Source organism: Perca fluviatilis, chromosome 9 (genome assembly GCF_010015445.1).
Source record: "Perca fluviatilis chromosome 9, GENO_Pfluv_1.0, whole genome shotgun sequence".
Taxonomy (NCBI): domain Eukaryota; kingdom Metazoa; phylum Chordata; class Actinopteri; order Perciformes; family Percidae; genus Perca; species Perca fluviatilis.
Genome location: NC_053120.1, coordinates 4,966,132 through 4,985,017, shown reverse-complemented (window position 1 = coordinate 4,985,017; position 18,886 = coordinate 4,966,132). Strand labels below are relative to the sequence as shown.

At 40.0% G+C, this 18,886-nt stretch overlaps 1 protein-coding gene across 12 annotated transcripts in view; it reads right to left on the bottom strand.

The window, feature by feature from the left end:
* prrx1b (paired related homeobox 1b) overlaps positions 1 to 18,459 on the bottom strand; it is a 33,882-nt gene extending 15,423 nt beyond the window's left edge. For 7 of the 12 annotated variants that reach the window (XM_039812512.1, XM_039812514.1, XM_039812513.1 and 4 more), the window contains exons 1-2: positions 17,701 to 18,458; positions 3,601 to 3,776 (exon numbers count right to left, since the gene is read on the bottom strand). In XM_039812512.1, coding sequence (XP_039668446.1) covers positions 3,601 to 3,776; positions 17,701 to 17,947 — 423 coding nt within the window. In that variant the 5' untranslated portion in view covers positions 17,948 to 18,458. Of the gene's footprint in view, positions 1 to 3,600; positions 3,777 to 17,700 lie in introns of all 12 variants that reach the window. The other 5 variants (XM_039812509.1, XM_039812511.1, XM_039812510.1 and 2 more) reach the window with 2 other exon arrangements.
* Positions 18,460 to 18,886: the final 427 nt, after the last annotated feature.

Here is an 18,886-nt window from a genome sequence, read left to right as displayed (position 1 = left end):
TATTTCTTTTTAAAAGCGATAAAAACATTGAAAAAATTGTCAAAAACAACTTCGAAGCGAACGACTCAAAAATTGTCCAAAAAAAAAACTGAAAAAGGATGACAAAAACGACCAAAAAAACTTTGAAAATGGCGACAAAAATGTTGAAAAAATTGTCCAAAGAAACCTAAAAAAAAGGCGACAAAAACTCTTTTTTAAAAAGCGGCAAAAACATTGAAAAGGAACAAAAAATTCGGAAAAAGCCCCGTTTTGATTATTGAGGGGGTTGTAATCTACACCTATGCCCACTACTACAATTTCCCAAAGACAAATATCAGTAAAAACTTCCAGTTGCATTTAGAACATAACTAGATTCTTCACTTGATGACATTCGGGTGAGTGATATCACTCATTATGCCGATGACTGCGTCATATTTAGCTCCTGTTCTGCTGCCGCCATCATGTGTTGCACATTTGGCGTTTATCACTGATCTGTAAACCGCTGAAGAAATTAGACATCATTACATCCACTTTGGTGATCACATCCAGCCCCTTTGGGGAGTTTCCAAAAGTGCTCCCAGACTCCCCTCCATCAGAGATCATGTGAGCGTGTTTGTGAGGCGCTGACACGTTCTTATCAGCTCCTTATACAAAACATAAACATGTGAATAGCAGGGATTTCCCCGCCATTATGAGGTTCAGGTGCAGCAACTAAGCCGAATGACTGTAACTGAAAGACTTTCCTCAGATCTAAAGACTGTAGTTGGACTTCTTTAGCTTTAAGTTTTGTCTTTACGCTTTTAGAGGGTTATTTATGTATTATCTGCTCTAGCTTTTCCAACATTTCAGACACTGATATGGTGATAATAACGGTCCTAAACAGAAAGCACCAAAAGGAGACACAAATTGCATTTTCTTTTATTAAAAAACTTCACATTTTCTTGGGGAAAGGACACTTAAACCCCCCGCAAAATACATTGGGTGTACCGTATGTCAATACGTCAAATAAAGCCAAAGTTTTTGTTCCTTTTCAATGTTTTTGCCTCAAAAAAAAAAAAAGTGTTGCTTTTTGAGTTTTTGTCGCCTTTTTTGAGTTTTCTTTGGACAATCTTTTAAACATTTTTCTCGCCGTTTTTAAGTTTTTTTTGACAATTGTTTGGATGTTTTTGTCTTCCTTTATAGAGTTTTTTTGGACAATTTCTTCGAAGTCTGTGGCACTTTTTTCGAACTTTTTGTTGCTTTTTCCGACATTTGTCGCCTTTGGACGCATTTGTCTCTTTTTTCGAGTTTTTTTTCGACAATTCTTTTCAATGTTTTTATCGATTTATAAAAAAAAAAAAAACATGCATACATGTCCTGGGACCTCCCTAGATAGTTGGAGATCTCTACCCCCCAGCCCCTCCAATTGAACCCAAAGTTATGCCCTTGGTTGTGGGTAGTGTCATGGGTTCTTCACACACACACACACACACACAAAAAAAAAAACAAAAAAAAACACACAACACACACCACCACCACACACACACACACACACACACACACACACACACACACACACACACACACACACACACACACACACACACACACACACACACACACACACACACACACACACACACACGCTGGTTAATATGTCCTGATAAGTAGGAGCCATTAAGTAGGATTGAATGTAAAAGCGTATAAGAGCTAACAGATGATGGAGGAAGACGTGTCCTGTTTTGGGACTACATGTGCTCCAGTTTCTAAGAAAACTTCTCTCCAATAACCGGCTGGTTCTGCTGCTCTGTTGATCAAACACACAAACAAACAAACTCAGCTGTTCATAACTCTCCGTCACGCCCCGGCGTATCTGACCCAGATCTTAACCCTTCGTGAGAACAACGGGTCATTGTGGTCATCCAATGAACTTATTTTAGAAGTCCCAAAGTCGAGGTGCAAACCGTGGGGCTGATCACGCTTTTACAGTTGCTGCCCCCGAGACTTTGGAACAGCTTTCCCACCGGACATTCACACCGTTACAGACGCAGCTCTTTTTAAATCTAACCCTCAAAACTAAATTTTTTTAGAATGACTGTGAATACATAGTAGCGCTGTGACATTTGCCCCTTTCTTCCCCTGCTGTTATGTTACCTTTTCTGATCTTACGGCGCGTTATGTTTTTATTCTTGGTCCTAGATGTTAAGCACTTTACATACCTGCTGGTTGCTGTAAAGCAGGGGTGTCAAACTCATTTTAGTTCACGGGCCACATCCCCCCTTATTTGATCTCAAGTGGGCCAGACCAGTAAACCACTCCAGAAAGATCAGAAACTTTATCTGAGAGTTTCTGTCAGCGTTCTACAGCCGTTGTAGGAAAAAATAATAATGTTACGGACCATAAAGAAAGGGTTAATATTCAGAGAAAAAACTCTGAGATTAAAGTCGTAAATTTACGGAAAAAGAACTCGCATATTCTCTGAGATTGAAGCGGTACATTTGGAATTGGAATGAATTACTTCTCTGCAATTTGCAAAGTCATCCAGTGGGCCTGATTGGACCCTTTGGCGGGCCGGTTCTGGCCCATGGGCCATATGTTTGACATCCCTGCTGTAAAGGGTTATATAAGTAAATGCTGATTGATTGATAGACATTTAATAAATCATTAATCGGTCCCACAGGGTGCCAAAGCCTCAAGAATCTTTTTCTGTTTTTGCCTTTAATTGATAGGACAGTTGTAGACAGGAATGGGGGAGAGAGAGGGGAAATGACTTGCAGTAAAGGGCCACGGGTTGGAATCGAAGGTGGCCAAGTGGTAGGACACTGAGCTACATGGCGTGCGCAGAAAAGAATGATTTTTGCTGTAGCATCAAAATCCTGGAAGTAGTTTAACGCCCACAGGTCTCTTCCTGCGTCATGACTCGGCTTTCTTTCAAATCTGATCTGAGTTTTTTAGCTTCTTTTTCTATGATCAAAGGTTAAAGCTGTCACTGCTACTGGAGGAAAAACCTTCACAGGATCGAGGCATCTGTTTTGTAAGAGGGGAGGACGTTTCAAAATAAAAGTCCCTGAATGTGTTGTCACTACCCGATGTGAGTCGAGTGCTGATGTGAGTTGCGCATTCTCAGACTTAAACGGTTTACGGCATAACGCCAAGGGATCCGGATCCGTGTCATACTAAAATTTGTGAAATCCATAAAATAATAAACTTTTCTCATTACAAACAATAACAGAAGATGGAAATCATTTCAAAAAACGGTTCAGCTATCTATGATTGTTTGATAGCTAACGTTAGCTCAAAACCCCATTCAAGGGACAGCCTTTGTTGTGTCTGATTGCTAACTTGTAGCCAGCAGTGAACGAACTTCGTTATGTACAAAGTTATATTACAAAAGTCTCTCGTTAGCAGATTCTTGTCGGCTACTTCAGCCTCTAATCTAGAACTGAAATCAGGGATCACGCCGTGAAAATGTGATGCCTTACGCTAAATAATAAATTACCGCTATGTAATGTACCTATCTCATTATTCTGTGGCTAACAGCAATTGTCGCAAAGTGACGCATGCGCAACTCACATCTGCACTCAACTCACATCGGGTAGTGACACACCTAAAAGTCCCTGAATGTGTTGTTGTTTTGCTCACCTGGACTCTGGCCTCGGTGAGGTTGACGCGGCGGGCCAGGTCCTCTCTGACGAAGGCGTCGGGGTAGTGTGTCCTCTCGAACACTCGCTCCAGAGCCTGGAGCTGGCTGCTGTTGAAGGTGGTCCTGTTCCTGCGCTGCTTCCTCTTCTTTTTCTCCTCCGTGTTCATCTGTTCATCTACAAGGGGAGGAAGAAGGAGAACTTTTAGAACATCTGCGAGGGCTTTTAGTTTGTAGCTACAGAGAAGGTAGGCCTACAGTCTCTATCGGCAACAAAGTTTCATATCGCTCCGGTGCCGCCGGAAAGTCCGCCGGATGTCCCTAATTTTCGTCCAGAAGTCCGTTTCCTTCCTCTGTCTCTGTGTTGGCGTTCTAACCTCCGGTGGATTTGGGAGGTTAACTGCTCCTCAGATCTCTGCAGGGTAAATCCAGAAAGCTAGCTAGACTATCTGTCCAATCTGACTTTTCTGTTGCACGACTAAAACTACTTTTGAACGTACACGTTCCACCAAAACAAGTTCCTTCCAGAGGCTATTTTGCAGAGGCACCGTGGCTTTTCTCGGTGTTTAGCGCCGCCCAAGATGATTGTGATTGGTTTAAAGAAATGCCAAAAAACCAGAGCGCACTTTTTTCTCCCATCCCAGAATGCTGTGTGGACTAGCCAGACCCTCCTCTGCAGAGCTGTGGAGGAAGGTCTGGCGACTAGTAGGCCTACCATAAAACAACGCATTCTGATTAAACGTTTGGTACGATATCGTACGCAAATGTATGCACACCAATTCATATGATATCTTTTGAAAAGAGGTGACTGACGCCCGGTCACAGAGCTCCGTGCTGTCGGGTCGTTTCAGCGGTCATTGCTAGTTGAGTTTAGCAGACAACAAGTGATTGCAAGCGTCGACGACAGTTCAGTTTAGACACCAAAACCGACTAACTTTAGGAAAAAGATCGTGGTTTGGATTTTAACCCTTGTGTTGTCCCTCAGTCTGTTTTAACGTTACCTGTTTATGAAACATAAAGTATAAATTATCACCCAATTCTGCGTTACAGCTTCTTAACCAACTTCATCCCAACTTGTTACCACTGGTTTTACACTTCTTGTTGGAATTCAGTGGTCAACAAACTTCATTTATATGAAATTATATCTAATTTCTGAGTTAAAAAAAGCTGAAATTATGAATTATTTTGACTAATTGTTAAGATCCAAGATGTGTGCGAGTGGATAATCACAGACGGGTATACTTTATGTCAAAGTTTGGTCAGTATAACGTTACTGTTTTTAAACTATTTCAATATTTTGGAACCATTCGTGTTATATTTGAGCACTTTGGTTGAAAGAAACCCAAAGTTATGATGTAGAAACTTAGAAAACGGGTCAAATTTGGCTCGAGGACAACCGGAGGGTTAACACTCCCGAGGAACAAACGTTTCCTGGGTGAAAGTCTTTTATTTTCCCCGGGAAACAAAGTCCTCTCCTCGGCTTGAAAGCGCTGCGTTTGCTGCGTCAGACCTCAATCAGAAACAGAGTTGTCAAGCAACGAAGTACAAATACTTTGTTACTTTACTTAAGTAGAAAATTTGGGTATCTATACTTTACTGGAGTAATTATTTTACAGCAGACTTTTTACTACTCCTTACATTTTCACGCAATTATCTGTACTTTCTACACCTTACATTTTAAAAATAACCTTGTTAATCCTATTTCAGTTCGGCTGGTCATCGTTCAAAAAAACCACTCAAAAACCCCAAACCATCCAGATAAATCGCGGCATCCGGAGAGAGTGAATTTGATTGTGGTTGGATGAAAAGTATAAACATATACCATATACCATTTACCATTCCGACACCCTATTGGTTTGTACGCGATCCATCGCACCTGCACATGACACAAATCACAAATAGCAGACGTCTGTAGCCTAGTACGAAGACGGCCGTGGTAGAGACTCAAAGAGAACTCGAGCGAAATGTCCCAACCAAGCACCAGCGAGGAGGTTGGTAGCCAGGAAGACCAGCCAACCCTTCTACATGCCTGGCCGTACCTGGAAGAATTTTTCGAAATGGTTGGACGTTAAAGTGATGGTTCGGAGTAATTCACCCTAGGGTCCTTTGCACCATGACCTCGAGCCAAACACCCCCCCAGAAGCTTTTTTCACCTGGGTCTAACATTGGGCGAGTTAGCGTAGAGTAGCGTTAGCCGCTGAATAGCTTAGCGCGGGGCTAATGGACCCACGTTTGTATCTCTTAAATGACCCCACTAATAATGCCGAAATGATACCAAAGGTCTACACTAGTATATATAGGTTATGCTCTCATAAAACGATGGATTGTAAAGTTTGTAAGTACACCAGAAGTTTATGTAAATAACACTTGCCTGCTGGCTTCTGCTCTCTGCTGTTGTTGTTGCTGCTGTGAGACGAGTGCTTAGGGACATCTACAAATTACAACACCGAAAAGAGATGCAACAAAAATATTTTTTAATTTAACTTATTTTTTAAAGTAAGTGCTGTAATATAACTAGCAGGAGACAAGTAATAATTGAGGTAAGTTTGGAGACATTACCTTATTTAATCATTAAATTAATACATATTTTAGTTGTATCTCTTTTCGGTGTACTAATTTATAGACGGCCCTAAGCACTCGTCTAACTGCAGGTAGCAGCAGCAGCAGCAGCAACAGAGAGCAGAAGAGAGCAGGCAAGTGTTCATAAACTTCTGGTGTACTTACAAACTTTCCAATCCATCGTTTTATGAGAGCATAACCTATATATACTAGTGTAGACCTTTGGTATCATTTCGGGCATTATTAGTGGGGTCATTTAAGAGATACAAACGTGGGTCCATTAGCCACGTTTTAGGCTAAGCTACTCAGCGGCTAACGCTACTCTACGCTAACTCGCCCAGTGTTAGACCCAGGTGAAAAAAGCTTCTGGGGGGGTGTTTGGCTCGAGGTCATGGTGCAAAGGACCCTAGGGTAAATTACTCCGAACCATCACTTTAACATTATAGTTTATGATCAGTTTATGGTCTTTAGAAAAATGTTTTTTTTGTGGAGGTGGGGTAGTGCACTATAGGCCCCCTGTGGCACAGCCTTAGCTTTTGTCCTTAATGGAGTTGATACTTCAACTTTTACGGAAGTCCCTAGTATCTATACTTCTGCCTGTTGTATGTTACATTTCAAAGATATTCTGTATTTTAATATTTAAACAACGCAATAGGATACCGGTCACTTTGAAGGAGCATTGAAATACTGCTTACACATTTATATACAGTACAGGCCAAAAGTTTGGACACACCTTCTCATTCAATGCGTTTCCTTTTTATTTTCATGACTATTTACATTGTAGATTCTCACTGAAGGCATCAAAACTATGAATGAACACATATGGAATTATGTACTTAACAAAAAAGTGTGAAATAACTGAAAACATGTCTTATATTTTAGATTCTTTCAAAGTAGCCACCCTTTGCTTTTTAATTAATAAGGGAAAAACTTCCACTAATGAACCCTGACAAAGCACACCTGTGAAGGTAAAACCATTTCAGGTGACTACCTCATGAAGCTCATTAAGAGAACACCAAGGGTTTGCAGAGTTATCAAAAAAAGCAAAGGGTGACTACTTTGAAGAATCTAAAATATAAGACATGTTTTCAGTTATTTCACACTTTTTTGTTAAGTACATAATTCCATATGTGTTCATTCATAGTTTTGATGCCTTCAGTGAGAATCTACAATGTAAATAGTCATGAAAGTAAAGGAAATGCATTGAATGAGATGGTGTGTCCAAACTTTTGGCCTGTACTGTATATATATCTGCCTTTTGGGGGGGGGGGGGCATATCATAGTGGGGGGTCTGGGTGTCCTCCCCCAGGGAAGTTTTGAGCATCAACGACTTCATTTCCTGTATTCTGACACACTTTTATGCACCAATTTACGGAGGAAATCCCTTTATTTAGCCTATGTGAAGAAGAAATACACAGATGACAATTCAAAATATATCTGAAATATAATGGAAAAGATGTTTTTGCGTGTCATTGGGCATTTTTAAGTGGGTTTATGGAAATCCTGGAGCTTTCTTAGTGGGTATACTGCATATACCTGCATATCACGTAGGCTACACCACTGAGTACACAATCCTCTGTGTATTTGGATGCAGATTTCTACCGATTCAAAGTGGCGGCCAACGCCCCTATTTTTTTAACCTGAACTTTGACCTTAGTTGCATCTCTCTCTCTCTCTTTTTTTTTTTTTTTTTTTTTTTTTTTTTTTTTTTTTTTCTCTCTCTCTCTCTCTGCACTTCCTGTCTGTCTCTCAATCCCATACTCATTTACATAATTCTTTTTTTTTTAAATACACAAAATGACAGTGAAAATGTCAAAAAAATGTCCTGCCACGACACCTTAGCCAGTTAAATTGGAAGCAAGTATCTCCGCCATCCAATATCCACTGGATTTTTAATTTTTTTATTTCTACACCTAGAAAAAATTAAGTACACCATTAAAGGCTTGACTGACAAGTTCCATCTCTCTTATGGCAACCATTTTTATCTGATGTGGAGGGACTAAAATAGAAATCTCTCCCACGGTTAAAAAGTAAGTTTTGAACATGTTCATCTGTCTTACAGTATTTCCTTTAATAATGTTCCTGTATTTATCCTCATTTGTCTTGTTTACTTTTATGAGGATTACTTTCAGTCTCAGTGCCCTTTGATAATAATGAAGTGCAACAACAAATGCCCAGCCTCATCGCTGTGTTCAGCCAAAAGATCAAAATAAAAGACACATGTGCGGTGCTCATTTCAAGTGTGCTCTGTGGATTATCCTCAGTCAAGTTTTGTGCAACTAAATCTTATTCATCTTTATCGCGGAGGCTGAAATGTCAGAGACAGTTATCTCAAAACACAGACAAACTATAAGACACTCGGCGAGCGCAGACCTCCGCCAAGCCCGTGCCCTATATCTCACGACGTAGCAGCGAAAGTGAACAATAATTTAGGTGTTCTTCCTCGGCCTGTGCTACACCCTTCCACCAAGTCTCCAGAAAATCAGGGAAGCGGTTTTTCCGTAATCCTGCTGACAGTCAAGACAAACCGAACCGAAAACATCGCCTCGTTGGCGGAGATAATAAAAGCTAAATTTAATATATTAACAAATGAACGCAAACACAAAGAGTTGTAGTGATCACTGGAAGTAAACTTGAAAGTAAGAAACAAGTGGCTTCATATTTCTCTATTTTATTTAGATCTATCTAAAGAAATGATCTAAGTAAAACAGAGAAATGCAGACGGAGCCACAGTGTGCACAAGAAGAAGAAGAAATAACACTTGTAAGGATATATGTTTTCTTGTTATTTGAGTGAACTGACTCTTTAAAGCGCTTTGAATAGTCGTTAAGACTAGAAAAGCGCTATATAAAAACAGTCCATTTACATTTACATTTACATTTAAAGATCCTTTGAAATAATTCCTGGATCGGCACCACATACACACCACTTGTTCCTCGACTCTGCAGCCAAAGGATCTGACAGACAGACACACGTACAAGCACACAAACAACAGAAATATATAATCCGTGTTGCACCTTCCAGATGCATCGTGTGTCTAAATGTTGAGACTAAATGCTCCTGCAGGGTGGAACCAACAAGACCGCAAAATCACACTTTCACATGAAGAAAAAGGCTGTGATCATCCACACACACACACACACACACACACACACACACACACACACACACACACACACACACTGTCTTTTCACAGAGAAAAACACTGTGATCATTCCACACACACACACACACACACACACACACACACACACACACACACACACACACACACACACACACACACACACACACACAGTCTTTTTTCACAGAGAAAAAGATGGTGATCATACACACACACACACACACACAAACACGTCTTTTTTCACAGAAAAAAGATGGTGATCATCACACACACACACACGGTTTTTTTCACAGAGAAAAACATGGTGATCATACACACACACACACACACACACTGTCTTTTTTCACAGAGAAAAAGATGGTGATCATACACACACACACACACACACACACACAAGTGTGTCTCATTGTTGTCCAATGAGAGAACAACTTCCACTGCAGTCTCAGCCAATCAGCTGAGAGCGAACTATGTAAACTCTTCTTCTCTCTAAATTTACAGGAAAGATTGACCCCTTAAAATAAAGCAATATCTACTCGGGACCGCAGTTCAACTTATTCAGTTTTTCGCTATAGGAGAAAAAAGCTACAGAAAAATATGAAAGAAATTAACATACTTTTTGCGTGAAACAAAACCCATTCTGGTTCTTTGTAACTGAACCATAGAACTCCTGTTTATTGAAGTCATTTTCTATCAGCTCTAGAAGTGATGTTGAGATGTTTTTAACCCTCGCGGTATCTTCCTATTGGCCGTCAACTTGTTGTCCTTCAGGGTCAAAATTGAAAAAATATATTTTTTTTTTAATTCATAGTCAATAAACCTAACTGAAATGACATTATACCTCATTTTTGAGTTTATAAAAAGCAGGAAATTATGAATTATTTTGATCAGAGGATGCTGATGGATGATCAATGACTGGTATGTCAAAGATTAGTCAGGACGCTGTTTTAAAACCATTTCATTTTTTTTCTCTCAAAATACTATAAAATTGAATAAAACTGCCCAAAATACAATGGCAGTAATGATTAACTTTGCCTGCGCAGAACGTTGTATGGAACCCAACGTACACGCACGCCTCTCTGTTATTTTGGGGGCAATTAGGTTGAAGAAACCCATTATACTGATATCATTTTATTTTGAAAACAGGTCTAATTTTAATTAACAGAGGAAAACACACGTGTTAAATCAGTGAGCGTCCGTCTCTGAGCTCCCTCAGATCCTCTGCAGCCGAAGTGTCTGAGGTGCTCGGGGCTCTGCGTACACAACGGCACACGGCAGGCCCAGTGGTTACCGCGTCCTCACAGCTGCTAGAGTTCGATCCCCGGGCCGGGCAGGGCCAGGCAGGGTCTTTTCTGTGCGGGGGTTTGCAAGTTCTCTCCGTGTTTAACCTGCCACCGTAGAGACGAGAGGAAGTGGTGCCGTTGCCCCTTGACGTATAGGCCCTGACATCACAACTGGAGCTGGGCTACGGCTGCACGCGGCTCCTAGTAGACCTTAGTAATCACTTCATGAATTGTTAACTCTTTAAACTTCTGGGAGTGATTTGTATGTATGTGAGTTATATGTGTGTATGTGTGTTTGTTGTGTTATGGTTGTCTAAGCTACTGGATGCCTAAAATTCTATCTATCTATCTATCTATCTATCTATCTATCTATCTATCTATCTATCTATCTATCTTGTGGGACCACAGATGTAAATTAGCTGTATAGCTAACTCTGGTACAGGGCCTGAACTGTGCATGGTTCCTGACAAATAAACTAATAAAAAATAAATATCTATCTATCTATCTATCTATCTATCTATCTATCTATCTATCTATCTATCTATCTATCTATCTATCTATCTATCTATCTATCTATCTATCTAGTAGGGCTGCTTGATAGGAGGAAAATATGCGATAATGTTGTTGAATATAACGATATTACTTGCGATAAATAAACAGGTATTATAGTGTAAAATACAACAAATTGCTTGTTGAATTTATAACAAATGAGAGGAAATCATTTCCCACCTTCTTTCACTGAACATTGAATTAAATATAAAAGGCACCACTAAAAAAAAGAACATTTTAAAGTGCAGTTTTTACTGATACAAAATATCTCTGAGTGTGTATCGCGATGTGTTAATTGTTGATACTGCGATGATGATAAAAAAAAAAAAAATCAATATATCGTGCCGCCCTAGCTCTTAGGTAGTTAGGACGGGTGAAAGGCAGACAATGCATTCCTCCGAAATGTACAAAAATATAAAATATACAGCAGTGATGGTCATTAAGTGGCAGGTCAACATTAAGAACCACAAACAGATGATGTCATTCATTCTGAAATATTATCTATAATGTATTATCTTCTATGAATATAACATCTTCAAGATATATAGTATCACTCCCCCTAAATGTAGTTTAACATCTTCAAGATATATAGTATCACTCCTCCTAAATGTAGTTATTAAATATATAATATATAGTATGTTGATAGCCTGGATTTAATAAAAGCAGACTGTGCCTCGTCATTGGTTGGCTTGTGTCTTAGCCCTGCTGTTGTCCTCAGGCTCAAACGTGACCCGTGTTTCAAAGGTTCTACACAACAAATATGTTTTTTTTAACCAAATTGCCCCCCCAAAAAAATAAACACAACACGGTTGGTTCAATACGAAATTCTTCGCAATATCATTGAATTCCGGATGTTATATTATATTTTACAGCATTTGAAAAAAAATAATCGGTTTAAATGGTTTAAAAACCATTTCCTGACTAAACTCTGACAAAAGTCTTCCTAATTGTCAAAATATTTCATAATGTTCGAGTCCGACCTGTGGCCCTTTGCTGCGTGTCATCCCCCCATCTCTCTCCCCCTTTCTAGCCTGTCCACTGTCACTGTATAATAAAAGGGAAAAAGCCCCCCAAAAAATCATATAAATGAGGTTTATTGACCATGAATTTTGAAAAAATAAATTTTAAAACTTGTGGTAATAAGTAGGTTTAAGGGGTGTATATACTGGGGGTAGCTGGGGGAAAGGGTAGAAAACGTCAAGAAAAATATATAAAAGATATATAAAAAATAAAACCTTTAAAAAAAGGGTCATTGGTTTCAATAATATTTTCTCACCCCTTGTGTTTTTTTTTATTATATTTATTTTTAATCATTGAAATATTTCCTCAGGCTTTATTTTGTCCCACCTGAGCATCATGTATTATGTCACTGACTATTTCTGCTTTTCTTATTGTGTTTTGTACGCACAAATACAGGACTAAGGACAGGATTTATGGATTTATGTTTGACGTTTTATGCTTTAGTTTAAGTGAAAGTTCTATTTCAGTACTTGTCTTGATTTCATCGTGGTTATGTGTGTTTGGGGAGGTAGGGATGTCTTTTAGAAAATCACTTCATATGTATTCAGATTTAACTAAAGATAAAAAAATACAATCAGGAAAAGTAAACAGCATTTTGGTGAAGCAGATTCTTTTTTTTTTTTTTTCCTTTCTCCTAATCCTGTTAATCCTTTTTTTGACCTTTGGGGTTTATCTTGCCTCCCGCTCTGCGGTGGTCCTGACCCCCCCTCAGGGTGGAACAACAACAGATGAATGCACTAAGTTTGGCCTGCAAAATCTAAATCTGCAAAGTCAAACTTGTCAGAGGAGTTCAAGTTTCAGAAGGTGCATTTCTGTTTGTATTTTTGGATTCTAACGTGTTCTTCTGAACATGTTCCTGCCATACCTCTTCATCTCAACGTGTACCTGCAGTATCTGCTTTATGCAGAAAATTGTGTAAAAAATATTAGAAGAAAGCCCACCTCTGTGTGTTAAACTGAGCTCTACTTCACACGTAGGCGTAATTTACAGAGAGGATGGGGTTACAACCCCCCGCCAATAATCAAAACTGGCCAGGTGCAACCCAACCCAAAAAACTATTATAATTTACTTTACACAAATAAAGACATTTGCATCATAAATTGATGTAGAAAAGGCACAAGTTGTTGCAGAAAATGTCACCAGAATGCAGGAAATGATATGATAGGATATGCTCTGCTCCAAATTTCTGCTCCCCTCCCCCAAGCTGAACCCAAAGATACGCCCTTACCCCACCTCTGTGTGTTCAAACTAAACTGAGCTCTACTTTACATAAAGACGAGATGCTTTACATAAACGACAGATTGTACATTTGTGGTTTTTGAGGAACCATTTTTCAGCTGAGATGTAATACAAATCTCTCCTCTGCCTTCCATCTTGTTTCCTCAGTTTGGTGTGTGTGTGTGTGTGTGTGTGTGTGTCTGTGTGTGTGTGTGAGTGTGTGTATGTGTGTGTGGTAAAGTGCGGCTGTAAAGGTTGAAGGCAGCCGCACATGGCTGACCAGAGACCGCGCATACTCCCCCCCCTCAACCAATCAACCAACACCCCCCCCCCCCAAAAAAAAAAAAGGTAGGAAAGAAAGCAGCAGTTTTACAGGCTCATGACGCACTTCATTAGTCCGAGCGCCCGTTTTGGTGACGCAACAAACGGAGCAAACTGCTGGGAGAGGGGACTGTGTCACTGACATGAAAATACATATTAAAATGACATAAAGTCAGTTATGGTAAAGGGCGCAACTTTGGGTTCAACATGGGGGGGGGGGGAGAGGCGGGTTTGGGATCTCCACTGTTGAGCAAAATTGAAATTTGGAGCATATCATATAATTTCCTGCATTCTGGTGACTTTTTTTCTGCAACAACCTGTGCCTTTTCTGCGTCAATTTATGATGCAAATGTCTTTATTTATGTAAAGGAAATTATTAGATTGCACTGGCCACTGGTTGTAACTGCCCCACCCCACCCTCCCCCCTTTTGTAAATTACTCCTATGAGTTATGGTCTTCCTCTCAGTCCCTGAGTCAAGCCTCAAAACCACATGTGACCGATCTTTTCCCCATTAAATCACATTAAACCATTCATTTCCACAATTTAACATTTTAAATCGAAACTAAAAACCTCTTTTCTCCTGTTAAATCCTCTCATTTGAATTCCCTACACTCTTCTTTTTAATATCACTGTTACTGATTTGATTCATTCTCTCCTAGAACTTGCTGTTTTGATGCATCTTCTATATCTGCCTCCTTATGTTGTTTTAAATGGGCTTTATACATAAAGACGACTTTATTTGACTTATTAAATATATATAATTGTACCTATGCTTAAATGACTCCTTTAGAAGTAAATAAAGGGCACGATGTTATGCATAAAAACGGTGACATGACAAAATTAAAAAAATATTGAATATATCTTAATGCAATATTTGACTTGAGCTGTTTGAAATCTTTCTTTCTTTCTTTGCACATGTGAAAACGTGGCACGGCAGGTTTGGCATGCAAGATTAGTTTGCAAAATATAGCTTTTATTTTTTTAATATAGATTTTTTTCAATGCAACCCTTTTCTTATAATATATTCTGTTTTTACACTGCATATATCTATATTATTCTTCCTACTATTATAATGTTACTGCTAAATTGCACATATCTGTACATGTTGGCCATACATTGTTCATATTACATAGCCATATTTATTCTGCTCTTATAAGGTAACTGCTAATACACTGCACATATTTATATTCAATTTATAATACTCTAAACCAGCTTCTGTAAACCAACTGTACACTGCTGTCTATACTGCACTAGATTTCTTGTCCTGTCCGTACTTTGTATATCACATTGCACTTTTCTGCTCTTTTTGCACTTCTGGTTGGACGCAAACTGCATTTCGTTGTCTTTGTACTCTGCACAATGACAATAAAGTTGAATCTGTCTATCATCTGTTGTCCTCCCGTCGAGCACGCACGGTCGTGTCCTCTCAGGTTCTAACTGACCCGGTCTATGTTGCCAGTTCAGTTTATACAGTTTATACAAACGATCCCCCAATTCTCTGTTAACACCGTCTTAGCCAACTTCTTTCCAAACTATTACTACACTCTAAATTCATGGTCAATACACCTAATTTATATGAAATTATACATCATTTTAGTTAAAAAAAATTTAAATAAAAAAGAACGTACAGTATGTTGATGGCTTATAACAGACATGTCAAAGTTTAGTCAGGACACGGTTTGGAAATCAGTTCACTTATTAAACGCAGTGAAGTGATCCTTCGGTTTCCATGCAGAGAGCGTTGTGTGGAACCATCCGTGCTATTTTTGGCCTGTATTTCTGATATAGAAACTTTGAAAACGGGTCAAATTTGACCCGAGGAAAACAGGAAAATTGTTTTGATTTATAAAAAAAATAAGGAGTTTAGAATGAGATCACATTTTGGTCCTGGCTGGCAGCTCCGAGTGGGAGTTTTCTTTCAAGTGGAAAACAAATATAAAATCCAAATATCCCAAATAGGGAACTGTGTGTGTCGCGTGCAGAGCGGCGGTCTGGTCTCAGAAAGCGTCTAATTAAACGTGCAGGGTGACATTTACAGCAGCCAATCAAAGCCATTCCCTCATCATCACCACCATCATCCTGCAGCTGTGAGTGGCCAGCACCGTGCACGTGAGATTATTAGACTGATGTCATTAGAAGCGATCAGTCAAAGTTACTTAGCCCTCCTGTTACTGATCCCTAACATAATGGAAACAGAAATACCTTCAGATGTTTGCTATTTTATTTTGAAATGTTGTTTTAGTCGTGTAGTATCTCCATGATGTAGCCTCGTATTGATGGCGATTTGTGAAATTAATTTAAAATGCCTAAGAGGTATTCAGAGCAACTGTTGCGTTCACGTTTCTCTCAGTAAATCAAAAAAAAGCAAATGTTAAATACACGATGATAGGCTCATGTTTTGTATTTTACTTTGACATTTTTTGTTTTTGTAGTATTTCCAAGATGTATAGCCCAAAGTCATTCAGAGCATATGTTGCTTTCACGTTTCTGTCAGAAAATCATAAAAACTAAATGTCCATTACACGATCAGAGGCTCCATTATTCATAATTCTTGAATCGTGCGTAAATCTCGTTCCTCAATTTGATAAAATAATTTTTATCAATAATAAAATTCAGTTTAAAAGTCATAACTGTTGCTTTCACATTTCTGTCAGTAAATCACAAAAACTAAACGTTAATCACGCGGGTATAGAGGCTCCAAAATGTCATTATTATTTCTGAATTTTGCGTAAATCGGACTCTTTCCTCAACATTACGCAATAAAAGCGCCAAATATCTCTACTCATCAAAACATGACTGATTCATTTTAAAGTCGGTTTAAGATACGATCCATCTGAGATGCTGTTATTTGATTCCTTAATTGTGTGCGCGAGGACACGCGCGGTAATTATGACAAATGATTAGGCTCCGACATTCTGAACGTGTTTGACAGGCCGAAAATAACCGTGAATTAACGACGTGACCCGGCCACTTCCTCCCGCATATTTCTCACACGATTTTTAGCCTTTTAAAAAACTAACAATAACACCCATTAAAGCCTGTAACGTTTCTGTCAGCCGCGGCGGAGGAGAGGAGGAGGAGGAGGAGGAGTAGGGGGGAGAGTTTATTTACTCTCTCAACGGTGCGTTTGGAGAGCGCGAGCGACGAGTTTATCGGACTTTTAGGCACGTAACGGCACATTTTAATACAATAAAGTTGGAAATATTAGCTCTGTGGTTTTCAGTCTGGGGCGTCAGCGGCAGCTCAGCGAAGAGTATCCGCTTCTTAGCGCACCAAACGCGGCTTGGATCGGCCTCATTTTTGCGCAAACACACACGGAGGAATGATGAGCGAAAAAGACTATATACAATTATTTTGTTATCCATTAAATTAATACAGATGCTTATCGCAAAACTAGCATATTTGTGACGCATTCATGTTGTGTGACTCTTAGTATTTAAAAAATAAATGCTTTTTTTTAATCGATTTTATTCTGTTAAATAAAAAAAGATGAAAACGTGCTCGGTCAGAAAAATGTGGCCTCGTTTAGGTCATCAGAGAGAGATTTATGGCCCCCCGAGTTCACTGACCATGTCCACCAACATCACCATACCTCACTGACATCAAAGTGTTAATGGTGAATTAATGGCCGAGTGGAGGGGGAGGCCGTCAGGGATGATGCATTGCCAAAACTCACTAAAGGATTCCTTCCATGCGCGCGGCTGCTGCTGCTGCTGCTGCTGCTTTCTGCACAGCTCCATTCATGCGCTCTCCGCACGCGGACACACGCCAGAAAACATAATGAAAACAAATGACTTTAGTCTTCAGCTGCTCATTAGAACTACATTCCTGGGACATTTTGCAGGGTTTTCCACACAGCTCGAGACTGAAACTCGTTGTCTTCACATTCTGCGCTAAAACACACCAGAGAGGAGTTCTAATATTTAGTTCACGAGATGTAAAAGTCGTGAAAGTTTTGACCTCTTCTGCTCAGTTCCAGTTCCTTTTTTTGGTTGTAATTAATTATTATTATTATTTTTTTTAAACTTACTCTCCTGCTGGGTCGTGTCGCTCCCGCTGGTCAGCCCCGGGGACTCCAGCATACTCCTCCCCGCCTCCCCGATGCTCTCGTCCGCCTGGGTTCCGACCATTTCCCCGGCCTCTTCCAGATCCAACAGGTGGCTGACCGAGAAGTTCTTTTTGGCTTGCAGGTTGTCCAGGTTAGACGTGATCGGGCTCTCCAGGCGGTTTGATAGCGATGCTTGCCTGTCCATTACATGTGCATAGCTAGAAGTCATGACGCAAAGTGGGGGAACGGCAGAAAGAAACGGTGCGGTAATAAGAAGAAGAAAGGGAAGAATCACAAGCGAGCCAACAAGATCCGCGCCTCCACAAACCGGCCACAGAGAGAGAGAGAGAGAGAGAGAGAGAGGGAGATAGGGAGAGAGAGAGACTCCGGGTCTTCCGAGCAGAACTCGGTTCTGTTCACATCCAGATTAGCCGCGCAGGGCTTAAACGAACTTCAGCAAAGTTTTCTCCTCGCCAGCGGCTTCTTTTTCCCCCAACAAACCCCTAAACACAATCCATCCGGCGGCGCGCGTCAACGCCAAAACAAGAGAAAAAAATCAGCGCGTCCTGCTGCTGCTGCCGGAGAGAGACACGTTTTGAAGAAGTTTTTCAAAGAAGTCCTCTGAGCTCAAGAAGAAGAAGAAGAAGAAGCTGTCTTCCCACTCTGGTTGAGTCACATCTGAGCAGGAGGAGCTGCTGCTGCTGATGACGACCAGATGCGCAAAGCTCCGTGTGCGCGCACAGCGAGCTGAGCGGCAGCTAGGCGCGGGGAGGCAGGACGTTACTGCCGCACCTCCAGGCTCTCTCTCTCTCTCTCTCTCTTTTTTTTTTTTTTTTTTTTTTTTTTTTTTTTCTCTCTCACAAGATTTTACTGGATGATGTATTTTTAAACAAACTGAGATTTTAATGCATTAGCACTTTATTTAATTGTTAAATTGTACACAGAAATATGTAAATAACAGAAAATCTCTCTCCCTTTCAGAGTTTTAGCTATTACAAATTTACCTATTTTCAGCAACCTATTGTTCTAGGTGTTTTGTTAGGAGGGGGGTTCTCTCTCTCTCTCTCTCTCTCTCTCTCTCTCTCTCTCTCTTCTTTGGTGAGAAGTGGTCTAAGGTTGCTTTCATTTTTGGAGCCGGCTATAAAAAAGCTGATGCCTTTAAATGGCA